The sequence below is a fragment of the Gambusia affinis genome, linkage group LG01 (assembly GCF_019740435.1).
Source record: "Gambusia affinis linkage group LG01, SWU_Gaff_1.0, whole genome shotgun sequence".
In the NCBI taxonomy this organism is placed as follows: Eukaryota; Metazoa; Chordata; class Actinopteri; order Cyprinodontiformes; family Poeciliidae; genus Gambusia; species Gambusia affinis.
Genome location: NC_057868.1, coordinates 42,264,508 through 42,282,864, shown reverse-complemented (window position 1 = coordinate 42,282,864; position 18,357 = coordinate 42,264,508). Strand labels below are relative to the sequence as shown.

Below are 18,357 nucleotides of genomic sequence, written 5' to 3'. Positions count from 1 at the left end.
AAACAGAACATAGCATGTTGTCTAACCTGTTGAGTTAATGCCCTGATAAAACAAAAACAATAAAGGACTATGTCAAGCTTAACTCTATGGATAATATCTGAAGTATAAAGACTGTCACAATGAGCTAAGTTGCAAAATACAATTTAAACTCCTAAATGTGATACACAACACAAGGAGGAGGGAGAGAGAGATTTAATTGAGATACATTTACTGCTCTCAACCTCATTTTATTGCCTTAATTAGCAATGCCAAAACATGTTAACCGAGGAGATTGTGTTCCCTTTCTCTTTTCAGCTCTGACTCCCCACTTATGGTAAATAACTAACGATGAACCCATACTGTAAAAAGCAGACTGAATAGATCAGAATGTACAAGGTCTTTCGCAGCATGCACACATCCTGAAACCGCCAAACCACACACAGCCAACTTTCCTGATAGCGCTCTCTCTCCACAACTGGGTTGAGGAGAAAGAAAACAGAATATGGTCTTAATTTATCTGGAATTCTCTCTGTTTCCCAGCTTCGGGATTGTGCCAGAGGACTTGGGTATGGCACAAAACCTTAGCCTTAGGGAATTTGGAAGGGGACCAGAGGGCAGTCATGAGTCAGACAGATTTGGCTCCAGAGGATGCTTCAGTAGGACAATTAATGTGTCTAATACTAGGACTAAGGAAGTAAATGGTTTGAGAGGCTGTAGATTATTAAACAAACAAACAAAAAAAGAGTTTAATTCTTTTCAGGAGCTTATGCCTTTGGTTCATGTCAGTGTTCTGTTCATGCATTTCTATGTTTGCCCTTGGGTTTTGGTCTGTTTCCTTCATCTTCAGGTAATTATTTCCACAAGTGAGACAATGCCTTCAGACATAGTTATTAAAAAGAAAAAATCAAAATAACTCAGTTTCCTCTTTGTTATTCTGTTTCAGGCTATTTGGCAGCCCAATATCTGAGTGCAATAAACACCTATCAGGGTCCAAGCAACTAAAGGGAAATTGGACTTGCAGGCTCAGTGAGTAAAGTTTGTTTTAATAACACTGATTTGAGCATGATTTGGAGTAACCTCCAGTTAAAAGTCACCCGATCCGTGCTCCAGCAGTGTGACTCATTTCTACTTCCACAACTTGCATCACTGCCTTTTCATTAAAAAATATGTTCCTGTTTTATTGCTACATCTTTTGCTCACATTTGTCACCTCAGAGTGTTTTTAGTTTGGTGAGCTCACATCCATCCATCATGGTGTAACACATATGATTACAATTACTAGTAGCTATTTTATGTTTTACGTAATATTGCAACAACAGAAATATGACTTTCTTTGGCACACACCTTTCACAGATGAGATTACTGGTACTCATCTAAAATTGATTTCATAGATAATGTTCAATAAATCCTCCAATGAAACATGCAACTTTTTGTAAAGGTTATCATAACCCCCCAAAACTATTTAAGATATCATTCCATCCTAACTGCAGATTAGGTTTATTAGGAAAATACGCAAACTTGCAAATTTTGTTTCCCAATAAACAAATCACAGAAGAAAAATTTAAATAACTGAACACAAGCAATAATTCAAGCACTTTCTTCAAATACCACACAAAATTATTTGAACTCCTTCCTTGCAAATTTGTAACTTCCTCACATATGGCATAGTTGCAGGTTTTTGGTGTCAGTGGAAGCAAAGCATTACTTTTTTCTGTAATGTTCTTCTCACCGCAAACACTCCAGGTGTTTAGGAGTTGTATCTCAAACACGCCTAATGCAGCCATCATATCTTCGATTGATTGCCTCAGGTACGCTTGAGCCATGAAAAATTCTGTTCAGGTATTTTAATAATTCTAATACTGAAATGGCAATTAAAAGTAGAAGTTAATCATTAATTTTGTTCCTAGTTTGTTCCTGTGTAACTTATCTTAAACACCTGAGCAGTTTTGAGTTTTGCCCATAATCCCATTTGCAAGAGTTTGAATATTTTCAGCTGCACGTGTATGAGGGCACTTCAAAATCTAAAGTGTGTGATCCCACATTGCTTTTATAACAAATAATTGTATTATCTTGTACTTGCTTATTTGCTTATTTGTATTATTTTTACCCTTTTTTTCCAAGTGTTTTTCTTATTTAACTAGTTATAAAGCACTTATAACTAGCTAAATAAGTTATAATTTAGCTAGTTATTATAAGCTCTAGAAAAAAATTGTCATCTTACACACAGCAGCCTCAACACTGACACAACATTGCCTTTTTTAATTGTTTCTTTCTTTCCTTTGCCTTGCCAATAAGATCCAAATACGCTTAATTGTCGTTTCGCTGACTTCTAATTAGAAGTCTCCTGCATTTTTATTAATGGCAAATGAGAATCATTTAATCAAATTAGGCCTAAATATATATTATACAACTTGTGAGACTTCAGTATCGCATGTGCTTTGCAGTCTCCTGTTGCGTAAGAGTGTTAGGAGAGGTGTGGGCGTGGACCTTTGCCTCTCCATAGCCCCACACCTTTGATTTGGGCTTTTTAGGAGAAGTGATATCGTGGATCATCGCCCCGCACTTTGCGGACGTCGTTTTATTGAGATACAGGCACGTTTGTAGTTGATATTAAGACGGGAAAACATTAATTCCACTTTAAGGCGCTTGCTTGGTATTAAATTTATGACTTAATTTCAAAGAGTGGAAAGCTTAAAAAGACGTGCTGCTGTCTGTCCGGACCATGTGAGCTACGAGGATTTACAGCAAACTTAATGGATATACGTTTTCACCTTACTATGATTCAGTTTTGGAGAGTCTGACGCAGCTAAAATGCTGTGCTTTCACACAAGTATGATGGTTTTCCGAATACTGGTTCTGATTATTTTGCAAGGTAAGTTTTTATTTTTATTTTTTTAATATAAATTTATATTATTTAAAATATATTTAGATAGCAGTCGCCTTGGTTTTTCTTTTCTTTTCTTTTTTTGTACTTATTTGACGTAATGTTTCACGTCCTTTTAATAAAGGCGTTTTGACGTCCCGCGTGAAATCCGAGAGCGACCCCAAAAATATCCCGGACTCCAAGGTGATGGGCTCCACGGGATCCGAGGCTTCAGAGCCGTCTGAGACGTCAAGGTCCAGACAAAAGCGCTGCACCTGTTATTCCTACACGGACAAAGAGTGCGTCTATTACTGCCACCTGGACATCATCTGGATTAATACTCCTGAGTAAGATAGGATTCTCAAAATAACTCATCTGCTCACAGCGTATCTTTTACAAGTCATTGTATCTTTTTAGACTAACACAATGCAGCTCATAATTTTGGAGAGTAAAATGTGCATGGTGTTAATTCGTTTTTTCTAAAGTCTAAAAGCTGTGTTTGTATTTAACCCCCCCACCCAGTCAGATCTTTGCAAAACCACCGTCCACAGAAGCTACAATCTGGAAAGCTTTTTGTGCATCTGCTTTGTGCATCTGGAAACAAAATGTTTTTGTCATTGTCCTGTTTTGCAACTTGTAACAGCATTGCCCTGTGTTGTTTAGCTCTGTTTGCATTCCCTTCCACTCTGAACTGCTTCCCCTGTTCGTGCTGAGCTAAAGCATCCCCACAGCATAATGCTCCCACCACCATGTTTCACATCTATACTGCTTTGTTCAGGCTCTTGTGCAGCACCACACACAGCTCCTCCAGAGTCACCATGTGCCTCTTGGCAGCTGCTCTCCCTGATGTTAGTTTACACACAAACAGACTGTTTACTAGCGTGTCTTATAAAGGCAGTCGTTCGCAATGGACCTGATTTGAGTGTATCAGATTCAAAGAAGTTTATTACATATGCATACTCTAGGTTTTTCTCTGTAAAAAGAAAATCAAAATGTATTCTTTTTCTCACAGTTACTTACTATGCATTGTGTGAATAACTGTCACATCAAATCCAATAAAACACATCAAAGTCTGTTATTTTAGCACAAAAAAATATGGAAAAACCGCCAGATGTTTAACTGCGTTTGTGAAGGTGCAGGATAACAGTGTAGAATGTGTGGCGCAGTTTCTGCAAGCATCTCTACACAGGATCCTGCCATATGTCAGTGAGGACAGAGTGAAGGGAATGATCTGCCGATCAGCTTGCGGTGGGTTTATGTAACTAAGAGAGAAGAATCATTTATGTCTAGAGAAAATGCTATTGTCAAGTCACACCCTGTCATATTCCCCCAAGGTGACGCAGTTTTAGTTCAAGTGATAACAAGCCCGAAAGAGACTTCTTGTCTTCCCCCAGTTTAAATTCACATGCTAAGTCTCTGTAATATTATCTAGTAGAGCTTGCAACATACACCCTTTTCTACTGGATTAGTATACACTCAGAGCTTTAACTGGGTCTAATAGTTTTAATGACGTTTTTATTGTAATTCAACTTTGCGGGAGCCAGAACAAAGGTAATTTTGCTAAGGCTAAATGTTAAGAATTTAAAAGCCTTGCAATACGATTGAAGAGATGGCAATGTGTTTTATGGTATAATTACATTGAACAAGGTTAAAATAAACTCTGACTCTGTGAAACTGTGAAGATCTGGAACAAAACAATAGGAAGAACATCATCATTAACCAACACCATTTCCATTGCAGCACGGTCAAAAACTCTCAGGTTTTTTTTTTGTATTAAAGCAGGACTTTAATTCTGGATGAACACCACCTTGCAAAAATATTCATTGTCTTTGAACTTTTTTTTAAACATTTTGTCAATCTGCACACTGTTAGCCTTTGCTGTATTTTCTACAGCTAAATACCGCAAAATGCCCAGTAAAACTAACATAAAACATCTTTACAATTAGTTACTGTAATTTGCATTGCATTATGGGTAAAGGACATAGTATTACAGTAACTTACTGTATGTTTTGAAGTTGCAGTATTTTACTGTTTACACATTGCAGTAGTGGTACTGTATTTATAATGTCTTGCACTGTTAGCCTTTACTGTATTTTTTACAGCTAAATACCACAAAATGCCCAGTAAAACTAACATAAAACATCTTTACAATTAGTTACTGTAATTTGCATTGCATTATGGGTATAGTACATAGCATTACAGTAACTTACTGTATGTTTTGAAGTTGCCGTAATTTACTGTTTACACATTGCAGTAGTGGTACTGCACTTATAATGTCTTTCTGGCCATGTAAGAATTCTATTTGATTTCCAACGGTCATCATAGATGTTTCATCGTGGTTCCCTGTTTCTGTATTTTTACTCCTTTAGTGGTTAACATATTTTTAAGGCAGAAAGAGAGCATGTACTTTTGTTTTTTTCACATCCTAGCTAACATTAATATGCAGTTTATCTGGCTACGTCATCAAGGGTGGCTTCGCTTCCAACGTTTTTCTGATGACGTTTGTTTTAAACTCCGAAGCTTTTTCCGTCCAAGTGCAAGTGCAGCTCTGTCGCTGTGGGCTCACACTGCTTCAGCTCTTCGCAAGACAGGTAAAAAAAACACTTCTTAGAAAACTGTTTGAAGCCAAAACCTAATCTGGAAATGTATATTTTAGATGGAGCTAACGTAACTTATAGCATCATGCTATAATGCTATAACTTAGCATGAGGTGAAAGATAGAAAAATATGATGGTGTTATTTTTTGAGCTGGTTCGGAATTAACGTTAGCTAAGGTGCTAATTTTACCGAAGGTTTTAGCTTGACTTTTGTCGCTAAATCTTCCTCGACTAGCTTTGGGTTGAGATAAGCTCAGTGCTGAGTGTCTGTTAGCATTGTTGTTACATCCTTTGTCGAACAATATAACGTTAACTGATAATTGATCCCCCTTTTTTTAAAAAAATAACTAATAACTAATTATCTAATTATTTTATTAGATAATAAAATAATCTAATAACTGTTCATTTGTTTAAACCATGACGTTGCAAATGTTAAGAGTGCAGATTAGCTAGGTCAACAAGGATGAATTCTAACTTGTTCTTTTTTTCTTTTGTCAGATGACTTTTTTAACTCCCAAGCTTTTTCCCTCCAAGTGGCTGTGCAGTTCTGTCCTGCTGAGTGCTAACATAGTTTCAACTCTTGAAAAGACAAGACAACAGGTAAAAGACAGCTCTTCAAACATATTTGAAGCCACAAAATAATCTGGAAATGTAGAGGAGCAGCTAACCTAATCTATAACTTTGAGCTTGCTACAGCTAGTTAGCCTGCTAAAGTACCATTACATCTCCAACATAGTGTATAAGAGTCTGTAAATGAGGACAAAGGTGGAAAACATTCAAGTGGTTTCTGTTATTTTTTGAGTTGGTTCAGCCACAGTGGCAGGTGGACAAAAAAGTTAATTTCCAACCCTGGTTACATATAAGGACTGTTCACCTGTTTAAACCATGCTCTTGCAAATTTAAAGTTAAGTCAGTACTAACAGGTGCAACTATGTACAGGTGTAAATTCTGCAGCATTTGTACTTCATAATTTAGAGAATTTTGTAGTCATGTGAAGAAACATCAACACACAGCTAATTATCGGTTTCGTGGAATAGAGCAATGTCCTACTTCCGTCAGAGAAAAAGAAAACATTTTGAAGAAAAAGACTCAATCTTCATCTTGGTTGATGTAATTTTATATCGACTCTTAACTTAAAACACACATCTTAAATCAGAATTGTTCAATTAATTTGTTAAAGGGATCAATTCACCCAAATTACAAACATTTTGTTAACCCATATTGTACTTAGCCATTCAGATACTGTATTTGTGGAATGTAATGCTTTAAAAAAATTCATTTAGCCTCACAAACTGTCATTCACATCCGTTGTTTCAGAGTGGTAGCAGGATGTAGGGGTAAAGTCTAGTCTAGTCTCCGGGGTGAGGTTCTCAAAAACCTGTTGTAATCTGGGTGAACTGGCCTTTAAATATAAATTACTACCAGTAATTCATATTTAAGAGTTTTCCTTTATGTTTCAAAGGTATCTTCCACCAAGATGTCTGTTGAGATGGAAATGACCTCACCTACAACACCAAGGGTAATCATGCTTGGTAAGAGGAATATTTTCTATCACTATAATTGTTTTGTAGCAATGTATGTAATAGTTATGGTAGTCTGTACTTTTACTCACTAGCGTTAGCCTGACAAGGGTTTGTCTATTTTAGGAAATAGCTTGATGTCTGCAACCCGGTGGATGGTCAGTATGGAGGAGAAGGTATTTTTCGAGCCTGAGCAACTACATGACTTTACCAGCGTCCTTGCTGTCTTTTTTGGGTCATATTATGACTTCAATCTGGAGTATCAGGAGTCAGCATCCACCACGCTGGAGATGATACAACTGTAAGTACTTTACACCAAGCCATTTATGAATTAAATTTAATGACAGTTTGACTGATGATGAAGAACCATAGCTGATTGCTGTATTGTATGTCTACATTTTAAAAAATACAATTAATATATTTTATTTCTGTTAAAAGATTCTTTGTGAGGATCAATTCAGATGTTGGTACCAAATGCACAGCCAAAGTCAGTACAAGCTGCAAGACGGGAAGTCTTGTCAAGAGGAAAGTAGTCAGTGTCAACTCCTGGATCAACACCTTCCTTCAACGACTCGCTGAATTTGAATAGAGGTCTTCCAACTAGGTAAGCATTTTACCAAATGTTTATTATTTTATTATGTTTATTATTTTATTGTTTTTATTGTCCACCAACAAAATGACTAAAAAGATTGTTATGACATGTTGTATTTCATCGTCTCCTTGGGGACATTTGCAGGGTCTCAATACAGTACGCAATCGTTTGAATTAGTGAAGACTGACTGACTGCTTTTGCCATAAACAATCCAAAAACCTGAAGTGAAGCCAGTCCTGCTCATTCTTTATGCAGCTTCTATTATCACTTCAGTGCAATTGATTTTTTTTAAAACAAATTATCACCTTAATGCTGCTTTATGCCAATGGTTTTATGCATTTGGACATTGTCACTTCAGCTTAATTTGTCAGCCTTCCTGTTGATTTGAAAATGTAGATAACTTCCTGACCATCTCATGACCTCCCACATCGTCTTATTCTTTACAGTTCAGCTTCCACAAGATGGATCCCACTGATTTTGTTTGACGAATGGAATAAAAGTTCTTCTGATGTAGGAAATGCATCTGATATAACAATATTTATTGATATGAATGCCTACCATATAGTACATTATCACACTTGCACTGTTTTTGTGATGTATTGTGTAACAGTGCACATTTAAGCTACTGTTAACTGCTTTCTGACAATGCAGCCTCTGCTGGTTTTTGACTGTTCACCATTTGAATGATATACGTGTTCATGTTGGTGCATACCTGATGTGGTACATAAAATTTGTAGTGCCCAATTTTTTTAGTTGTTCTTTTGTTGTACAGTGTGCAACAAATAGAAAAGGTTATGTAAAGATTGTTACTGTTATTGGATCCAGATGCATTCAAGTGTCCATATTGAATGAAATACAGTTCATATTCAAATGAAGTTAAGTATATTCTATATATTTTTAAAAGTCAGTCTTTAATAGTTTATGGCTGGTACTTTATGCACTCGTTCATGTTGCTACATACATGTGCCATAAAAAATATTGACATGTTCTATGGTTGTGTTGTTTTATAGCACATTATATTGTATTGTGACATTGTTATTTATGACATTGTGAATATATAAATGGATTTTATTTCAACAAATCTGCTGAAAATAAATACCTGTTTTTATTCACAGTACTTGGACTAAAATTTCTTTTGTGAAATTTTTCGGTTTATGGTAAAATATTCTTGTATTAAAAAATGTAAACTTTAATTTACAGTAAAACTGACATTATGTTGTGAAACAAGTTTACAGTAGACCAGCTTTACTATAAAATACATTTACAGTTTTATGCTATAAACTACATTTACAGTAAAGCAGTTATAACTGCAAAGCACACTCACAGTAAAAATTAACTGTGAAATATCATGACAGTAAAGGTACTGTAGAATGGTGATTACAGTAACTTACTGGCAACAGTGTTGCCAGTAAGGTACTGTAGAATGGTAATTACAGTAACTTACAGGCAACACTGTTGCCAGTAAGTTGCCAGTAAGTTACTGTAGAATGGCAATTACAGTAACTTACTGGCAACACTGTTGCCAGTAAGTTGCCAGTAAGTTACTGTAGAATGGCAATTACAGTAAACTTACTGGCAACACTGTTGCCAGTAAGTTGCCAGTAAGTTACTGTAGAATGGCAACTACAGTAACTTACTGGCAACACTGTTGCCAGTAAGGTACTGTAGAATGGCAATTACAGTACCTTACTGGCAACAGTGTTGCCTGTAAGGTACTGTAAAATTACAATAAAAAGTCTAACAGTGCAGCCATTCAATCTTTATTGACAGAGCACAGCGAAGGCTACACAAAGTTCTTTACGGAAAATTAAAAATAGACAAATCAAGGATAACCATATGGAAAAAGTACAAAAAAGTGGAGCTATCAAAGGTTTGAAGCACTGAGATAGGTCTCTCGTGGTAATAATAATCATAATTCTTCTGCAGTTGATATGACAAAGAAGTGCATAGTTGTAAAGAATGCCTTGACTGTATTTTACAAACTTTGTATGGTGGCAAACTAACCCTTCGCATCCAAATGAAAACACTAACTCACTTGTCACGCTGTGGGGATCTATCCTTCATCACGAACAGGGAAGCTGGTCTTAGTTGACGAGAAGATGGATGGAGCTAAATACAGGGCAAACCTCAAAGAAATCCTGTTAGATTGAGAGAAGGACTTGAGAAAGTGGAGGAGGATTCCCTTCAATGACCCAAAACACAGGTAGAATAGAATGCTTTAGATGAAAGCATGTTCTTGTGTTAGCACAGTAGCCACTGATGACCTAACATTATAGAGGCTAAGAGATACCAATGCGATGCACATTTAAGTCAGTTCAGAACTTTTTTCACAGTTAATTTTAAAATGTTACTGCCAATGTTGTTCTTTGGTTTGATGGTGGCATGAAACGTTGCTATCTAATCATGCTAAATTTAGACTGGAAATGATTTCAGCTTTGTTGTTTTTGATAAAGCAACAAACATTGGCAAAAAATTGACAGTGTGATGGTTGTTTTTGGTGGTTGATATTTTACACTGTTACCACAAAACAGTCATATTTCAATCACTAAAAGTGAGAAACAGAAGCCGTAAGCAGGGGCGGTGACACATGTACGTCTGCATGTAGGGAAACTTAAATATCTCAAGTGTTTCTTCCTGCAGCATTTTTTTTTCTTCTCCATGTCAAACTGAGGAAAACTGCTCTAAGCATAAAAGCAGTCAAACCACAGATTACAATCAATGTGTTAAAATATAAATTTCAACACACCCAACATTGACACCTTCATACCACATCTCAAGCAAGAAATCAAGCCACCATCTGTTTTTTTATTTTTTTTATTTTCTTCCTGGCTTCTGGTTCCAAAATTGCCACAGGCTGTCTCAGATAAACAACTAAATTTATTACTTCAAAGCATGTCAGGACAAACAGACATACTTCAAATACTGAATGAAGCAACGAAATGGAAAACAACAAAAACATGGAGAATGTGTTTTGTTTTTGTTTTTTTGTATGGAAAATTCTGAATAAATATTAAAAAACCAGGATGAAAAACTCCATATTTCTTAAATAGATTCATACATGATTATCCAGTACCTTTATAGCCTTTTCAACTTTTTTTTCCTGTTACAATGACTATACGATTCTGAATGCACTTGATTTAAACTATTTTGTTGTAGCTCTGTGCTCAGAGCTGCTATTTTGCTGGACGGTCAAATTTTGCCCCACACAGTTAGCAATTTCTCCATTGTTGCCCATTTAGCTCCATCCATTATTCTTTAAGCTGTGGCTAATTTCACAGTACATATTAGGAAAAAATGACATGCGAACATATGGTGTGTTTGTTTTCTGCACATGCCGCATTTTACATAAAGGTCAAAAACTTGACTCTCAGTCTCGTCTGAATGCAATACATTCCTCTAACATGATGTATGGCACATGGAACATCAAGGAGAACTTCTTACGATTTTCTTATTGCTTCCTTTTCATTTACACAATGTTATTAGTTGTCCTGTTCACAGATGCTCCTGCCTAACTGTGGATGTCTGTAACTCCTCTATAGGTACTTACTATGGACCTTTAAGATACTTATGAGTTGCTTGTATACTGAAATTGACACAAAGTTGGAAGGGACATTCTGAAATCCAGTTGGTTGCAGTTTATTTTTTATCAGAGTAAAGGAGGCTCAGGACAAATCAGCACTTGTTTTTTCAGACCTAAATTTGTTCAAAGGAATTCCACTTTTAATTCATAAATCTGAAGTACTATCTGTTGGTTTATTAAATTCTAATAAAATACAAAAGGTGAATAAGGTTCAAGTTGTGTAGTTGGATTGGCATCACAATGTATTAAACAAAGCTTCAGTAATGCTTTAGTGAGGCTACTTTTTAGTCATACTTACAAAGACGTGGCTAAAAATAATTTCCAAATTTAATGTTGTTGTACATGAAAGTGGAGACTCCTTATCACCCAAACGTGAAACAAAAGGGCGTACGCTGCCTCAAAGCAATTCCCTCCTCACCAGCTCATGCTAGCATTTTCAGAACCATTTGTTTTTATATTAGACCATAACTCTGACGCACAGCTGCCAATTCATCCTGAATGGTCATTTTAGGCAATCAGTTGCAAACTGGCAGACAAAGGAGGAGGCGAGCACTTCAAAGTGGAAGCAATGGAAGACATGTCTGTTACACTGCAGGAATTCACTAAGAAACAGGCAGGCTGGCATATTCTAACAAGTAAAGGAGGGAAAGTGATTTATTTTTCAATGAATCTTTTCACTTCACACGAGAAGTGTAGCATCCTGCATCCTTCACCCAGGTTTGTTTGTGGAGCAGTATGGATCATGTTTCGTTTTTTGATCTCTCAGACCTTACGCCACAATCCTATTTTGCCCTTTTTTTTTTTCAAATGAAATAATTCTCAGACGGTTGAAAACAGATGAGACAAAAGAGAAAAAGGGCATCCTGACAGCACAAGAATTGCTAGCCAGATGGAGGAATTGGCTTGAACAGACAATACCGTTAAAGACTATTTGAATTACTGTTGTGAAGTGGATTGATAGAAGTCATATGTCAGATTTTGTTTCACCTCCTTCTCTGGTATAGCTGCAATTTTTTTTATCTGACTTAATCCTATTGGCCGTGTTATTAATAATGATCATACTTCTCAAAACAATAAATTGATCATCAGTTATGCAGAATGGATCCAGTTGTATCACACCATGTTATTATATTTTAGTTCAGCCAAATCCGGCCCACTATAGCTGTTCATGTGGCCCTCTAGACTCTTGATGACTCTTGATACATAGAACCTTCAAGATAATAGTTGTGTGCTGAAATATTATTTTATCAATCAAATCCAGCAGTTTTTATCTGTGAAATTCCAAATTACATTAATGTGAAAAGACGTTCAATGCTATTTCATTTTAAGACATACTCATTGAGTACAGAGATATCAATTTATTGATATTTAAAAATTTTAATCTGTAGTTTTATCAATACATTCTGCCACAGCTAGTCCTTTAAGGATATTGACGATGGTGATACGGCTCAAAATGAAAATGAGATTGAGCCTCTTGTTCTACACTAAACATAGCACATCATTTTGCACTTCGCCGCTGAATCCAGGTGTTTGTTTGCACTTTATCTTAGGCGCACTGTGCCTTATGGTATGTCTAACTACAGAGGACCAAAGAGAAGGAAACGTGATGCTGCTGCAGCACCAGCGCCTGAAGGAGGCCGAACTCAGACACGTCGATGTATCTGTGCTGTGACAGATGCAGACCCTGGGTGTCAACGCTTCTGTCTGTCCAGGTACGCCTGACTCCAGCTCGCAAGACTCTGAAAGGTGATATATTTGTACTACTAACGGTAATTAAGAGTAAATATTAGAGTGGTTCCGCCAGATGCCAAAGCTGTATGTGAACCTCTATAATTATTGTCATTAGTGGTAAGCAGAAAAACACCTTAAATTAAATTCACTTTTAATTACACACTGAACAATGAAGAAAATCAAAATTTTTATTTGACTGCATTTTTTGTTTTAGCATCAAAGCCATAGATTACGTCCATAGCTGAATGAATGTTTGTCCAAAACTGATTGATCAGTGGGCATGACCAAAACAAACAAAAATGTTTTACTCCCTGGGCTCCAACAAAAATTATCAGCACTGAAATATTCATTATATATTTGCTGTCAGGATACAGTTTTGTACATCATGCTGGTTTTGAAGATATCTATAAAAATCAAAATTTCTTAATTAGTACGGACACTTTATTGACTGAAGATCTTTCAAAATTTCTTTGTCGAAAAAAAGTGCAGTGTGCTGTTAAATCTGGTTTTGCCAGAGTTTTGTCGGTTGGATCTAATTTATTGGGTCAGGAGTCGAGATCATGAGCGTGCCATCTCAAAATCCTTACAGCTTCCTGGTAGTCATTCTTGTTAAGTCTTATCAAAGTTTTAGTGGTAATTTAATACAACTGATTATCTGTTCAAATAATTTCTTAAAATTTTTTAATCCCCTAATTTTGCCTGAATTGGACAATCTCTTGAAGTAGCTATTTCTTCCCATCTTTCCATCTTGCTCAGAAAGATTGAATATCTGCCTTACACCAACAAACAGGAGTCCTAAATTGAGCAGCCCTCCTTTTTCCTTTATCATCCACAGAGATTGATTCCACAAGCTTGGTCTTTCCCCCTGCAAATTAATATAAAAATTAGCTTGTCCCACTCATAAAACTGTATATTTGTTATTTTACCTGGAAATGTTTGGAACAAATAAAGCATCTCAAGCAAAATATCCATCTTTAATTTAATCAAAACATGACACAAAGCTTAGGATTGGTATGAAATTGTATCTTTTAATGTCCTCACTTATTTTATTGCAGAAGATCTTAAAGCTTCACTATTTAAATGAGTAAATGTCCTGCATAGCACATGTCTGGCAGTATCTGGTATTGATCACAGTGTTATCTTTAACAGTACGTCTCAAATCGGTAAACTCTATCATGTATGCTTATAAGTATTCAGACATTTTGCCAGAATAAAGCATTATTATGTTTGGGCGTCTTTCTCATCTTGAGCATATGAATGGCCTAAATCCACAGAGCTCTTACACTCTTGGCAGAGGCCTAAAATTAATATTAAAAAATTCCTCCCGTCTTTGTTGTTGTTGGGTAAACTAAACCAGCTTTATTATCTCTGCTGAGGAGTGTTTCTCCTAAACAATGTGGCATGATTACTGGTTCAAGGCCTATGGTTATGCATAAATGTATGTGAGTATGTTTCACATAAACCCATGTCCACGTTTTCTATGTTTTTGCCGTAACTATTGGTTAATGCAAGACTAATGTGAGGGACTGTTCCTTTAATAATACTGAAATTTTCTCTTTAAAGCCCACATCAGACTCGACTATCCAGGAGTCTCCACAGAGTCCCCTGTCTTGGATGATGCCACAACAAGCATCCATCTTCTGCTGTTCCTTCCTAGGTCAATGGATCTTTCCACTCCCCTTCATCCACTTCCCTTTGACCTCCGTTTGGCTCCTTGACTCCCAGGTACAAACTGTGAAAAAGAAGAACTTCAGAGTTGCACAGTGCCAACATTCCTCGACATCAAAACTCTTGGAACAAGTTCCATCAAGCCAACAGGCTTCAAGAAGTCATCAGAAAAATTTGATGCAGACCTCTTGGGGCTATTCCTACTTTTTGCTACCGTTTTGAGAGAACCCAAGAGATTGTTTTCACTATCAACGCAACAGCCTTGCTTATGTCAAGCTTAACCAAACCAACTCTTTGGTTTTGGTTTATTTGCTGTCATCTCTAACTTTCAAAATTTGCTTTGTCTAGACCAACATATAAGCTTATAAAAGTATATGAAATGGTTTGTTCCACAGAACAGGCCACAAAGCAATAAATGTCCAAAGAAATCAAGGAAAGTAAAAACAGGAAATAATAGGGTGAGGGCTTGCCATAGAAATAGGGAAACAAAGGCTAGAAGTTGGAGCACAAAAGTACTGTACATACTATTTTAATTTAATCTTTTCCAGATTATTAATCATTGATAGGAAAGGCACTGACAGCCCAATTTATGGGCTTACTAGTAATGTATCCTTACTTCCCGTCAGAACTGCTTTGATTCTTTGCTGCAAAGATTCCACAAAATGTGCCTTACGTCAAGTAACAAGTCGGAGATTATTTTAGATTTGTGACTCAGGTAGGGTGTGGCATTTAAATTTCACCCAGTTGGTACTAAGGAACCCAAACAGTGCCAGAAATATCCCCCATCCTATAACCACACCTACACTGATCAGAACTGTTGATGGCTGGATAGACTCATACTTTGCAGATATTTAATCCAAACTCTGACCCTTTCATCTAAATGGTGCATCAACATTGCTACTTATCTGACTCTACGAAACAATAACAGTTTTGTAGTTTGTAACTGTTCAGTATTAAGCATGCGTGAATGGTAACTTCAGTTTTCTGTTCTCTCAATGGAATGGTTTCTGATGTGGTCTTCTGCTGCTGTAGTCCACATACTACAAGTTTCGAAGAGTTTTACATTCAAAGATGGCATTCCTTGTATGTAGTTGTTAGTAATTTGGGCAATAAAGATTGACACGAAGAGCTGCATGAACTGTACTTAGTTGTGACTCGAATATAACCGTAAGACACTAATCTAACATTTCTTAAAATCTGACGTGGTGAGCTGGTATAGAAAATGGTCTGATGTGGTAAATGGTACCTGGACTAGAGATGGCAACAAGTTTGAGGTGAAGACTTGGCCGTAAAATGCCAGACAATCTCAGTTGAATCAAGCATGTTGATTGAAATGAGGAGGTCAGGCACCTGTCTTCCTCGTCTATGTCTGTTTATTATCTTCTTTGAATGGGTGGTACTGAAATGAATTTTGTTGTGCTTCTGTACAAAACCAATACAAAGCATTCTGATTCTGAGTCTGATGTTAGGGATGTGCTGGATAAATAAGTCCAAATCACAGAGGCTCAATCTTTGGATCTCACAAGACTTAAAGGCTCTGCTAAAATGTGTTGGTACTAGATATCACGGTGCACCTTCAGCATTCTTGTGGAGTTCATCCTTTGATGGATCGGGGTATTTTGAGCAACAAAAGTGGACCAAAATACTAACAGACACATGACTATAATGTTAAGCCTTATAAGTGTTTAGTTTGTCTACAACTTTGGACATGACATGAAATGCAACACCAACACTACCACAGAAATTTTCTATAGTTAATTGGAAGGAGCATCAGCCTTAAAGAAAAATAATGGATTTGTGAATGTTAAATTCTTTAAAACTAAAGACATTGGGATTAACCCCATGATCACAAAAGAATCCAGTTCAATCCCCAATAATTTCAAGGAGTTATTTTATTATTTTGTAAACTATGTATAGCAGGTATAATGTGTATGCATAACTTGTATGTACATTTCAGATTGCTGTATTCATACTTACCAGTACAATACAATACTACGTATACCGCAATAATGCTAATTGAATAATGATCAATGATTGTGATTTGAAGATTCCACTAATTTGACTAGCCAATTGAACAGTTATCATTGTTGGAACAGATTGTGAGTTAAAGGTAAATGAATTAAAACACATTGCTAGAATCTTATTTGTTTTTGTTTTCCTGCATCTCACCTTGTAATAAAGAATTTATTTCTTTTTTTTAACAGTCTATTAGAAAGCGTTATTTTTGCTCTCATATGTGCACAAAGGAAAAACATTGGCATGGGTTTATATTGACCTTCCTTATTCAATGTGAAAAAGAAGTGTACACCAACTGTTGCTAAAGATGTTCTATTATTTTACCACATCTTCTGAGAATATTCATTTTCAAAAGGATGTACAAATATATTAAGCATTTCTTTTTTGTGACTAGATTATAAACTGTCTTTACGTATTGCCCCAAAAATTGAATATTCAGGTGTAACAGCAGCATCAGATTTTAAAAAAAATATATAAAAACAAGATTAATGATTGGTGTCGTTATTGATACTATACAATAATAGTGTCAATAATAATATAGTGTAGTTAACTATAACAGAAAATACTCTGCAGTTATTAGAAATAGGAATATTTCACTTGAGATCTAATGAGTTGGATTACTTTTCAAAAACATTTATATAATGTGCATGTTTTTGAACATTAAAAAAATCCCCATATATTATTTTTTCCCCTACAATTTGCCGCTGTTAGTCATTAGTTGGAAGCACAGAATAATACTAAGAAGAAAAATGCATATTTATCTTCTGATAAAACTTCAGAAGAGCTTGTGGTCACATTGCGACTAGTAAATTGCTTCATGTCAAAAGCGCTGCAAAGTACTTTAGCTCTCAAACTCAATAGCCTAATTCAATTGTATGTAATTATTTTACTGTTAAATTAAGTAAAAGCAGATATTAGCCTCAACATTATCTGTATATGTGCTAAAGGCCAATAATAAAAACTGCAGGCGGTAGTTGTAGAAAAGCTCGCAGCAAAGTTTAGTTTTGCAGCAAAAGATATGCTGCAAAAATAAACTGTGGCTGGGATTTCCACCTATCACCTGTTCATCTTATAGTCTTGAGGCAGGAAAGTATTTTAATCCTGAACTAATTTTGTGTAATTTTATTTTACATTCACAAATAATATTGTTTTCATGTAACAGAATGTTTTATAATTAATTTGAGAAATGCTCTTTTATTTTACCAAAACAAAACAACAACAAAAAAAGAAATACTTCCTCAAAGACAAACTTTTTTTTTACTTTGGACATTGGCAAAATTATGTTTTCTTGAAATATTAAGAACTAGACATTTCCAAATCTTGCTGCTTGCCTGTGGAATGTATAGTCTGATTATTTTGCCTTACAAACAGCTTTTCCCTTTCAGATACATAACATAAGCTACTGTCAGCCTTTGAAATACTAATACCGTTAAATTTTCCGGAATGTTTCACTATGTCCAGCCTAAATAAGCCTACCCTGGAGCCTCAGGCTAAACCCTCTGCCGTCAGAAAGGCCTCATTCCCACAGCACACCATGGGAAATACCTTTAAGCAGACATCCTGACCAGGCAGTGGCAGGTTCACGGCCCCCACTAGCTTAAAGGTTGTTGCTTGAACTCTAGTTTGGAAAATGAATAGATTTTTTGTGCTGCACAGCTAATATTTATTGAAAGGCAGTGAAGGACTTTCCTGGTCACACGAGCATTTTCACCATGACGTGATGTGAATAATCTCCAAATTTGGTGTATTATGTGTCTTACAGGTAGAATTAATCCTTACATATGCGAAAAATTAAAACAGACCGAGTTTGCA

The 18,357-nt window shown here is 36.0% G+C and overlaps 1 protein-coding gene across 2 annotated transcripts; it reads left to right on the top strand.

Annotated features, from left to right (window-relative positions):
- The first annotated feature begins 2,520 nt into the window (after nt 1–2,520).
- Nucleotides 2,521–16,684, top strand: edn3b (endothelin 3b). 2 transcript variants are annotated; one of them, XM_044126210.1, is made up of 4 exons: nt 2,521–2,850; nt 2,987–3,188; nt 12,714–12,842; nt 14,425–16,684. In XM_044126210.1, exons 1-4 carry the CDS (start codon nt 2,790–2,792, stop codon nt 14,477–14,479), a joined length of 447 nt encoding a protein of 148 aa, XP_043982145.1. In that variant the 5' UTR covers nt 2,521–2,789; the 3' UTR covers nt 14,480–16,684. The 2 variants fall into 2 exon arrangements, with proteins under 2 accessions (XP_043982145.1, XP_043982136.1); XM_044126201.1 differs by having other exon boundaries at nt 12,681–12,842.
- Nucleotides 16,685–18,357: the final 1,673 nt, after the last annotated feature.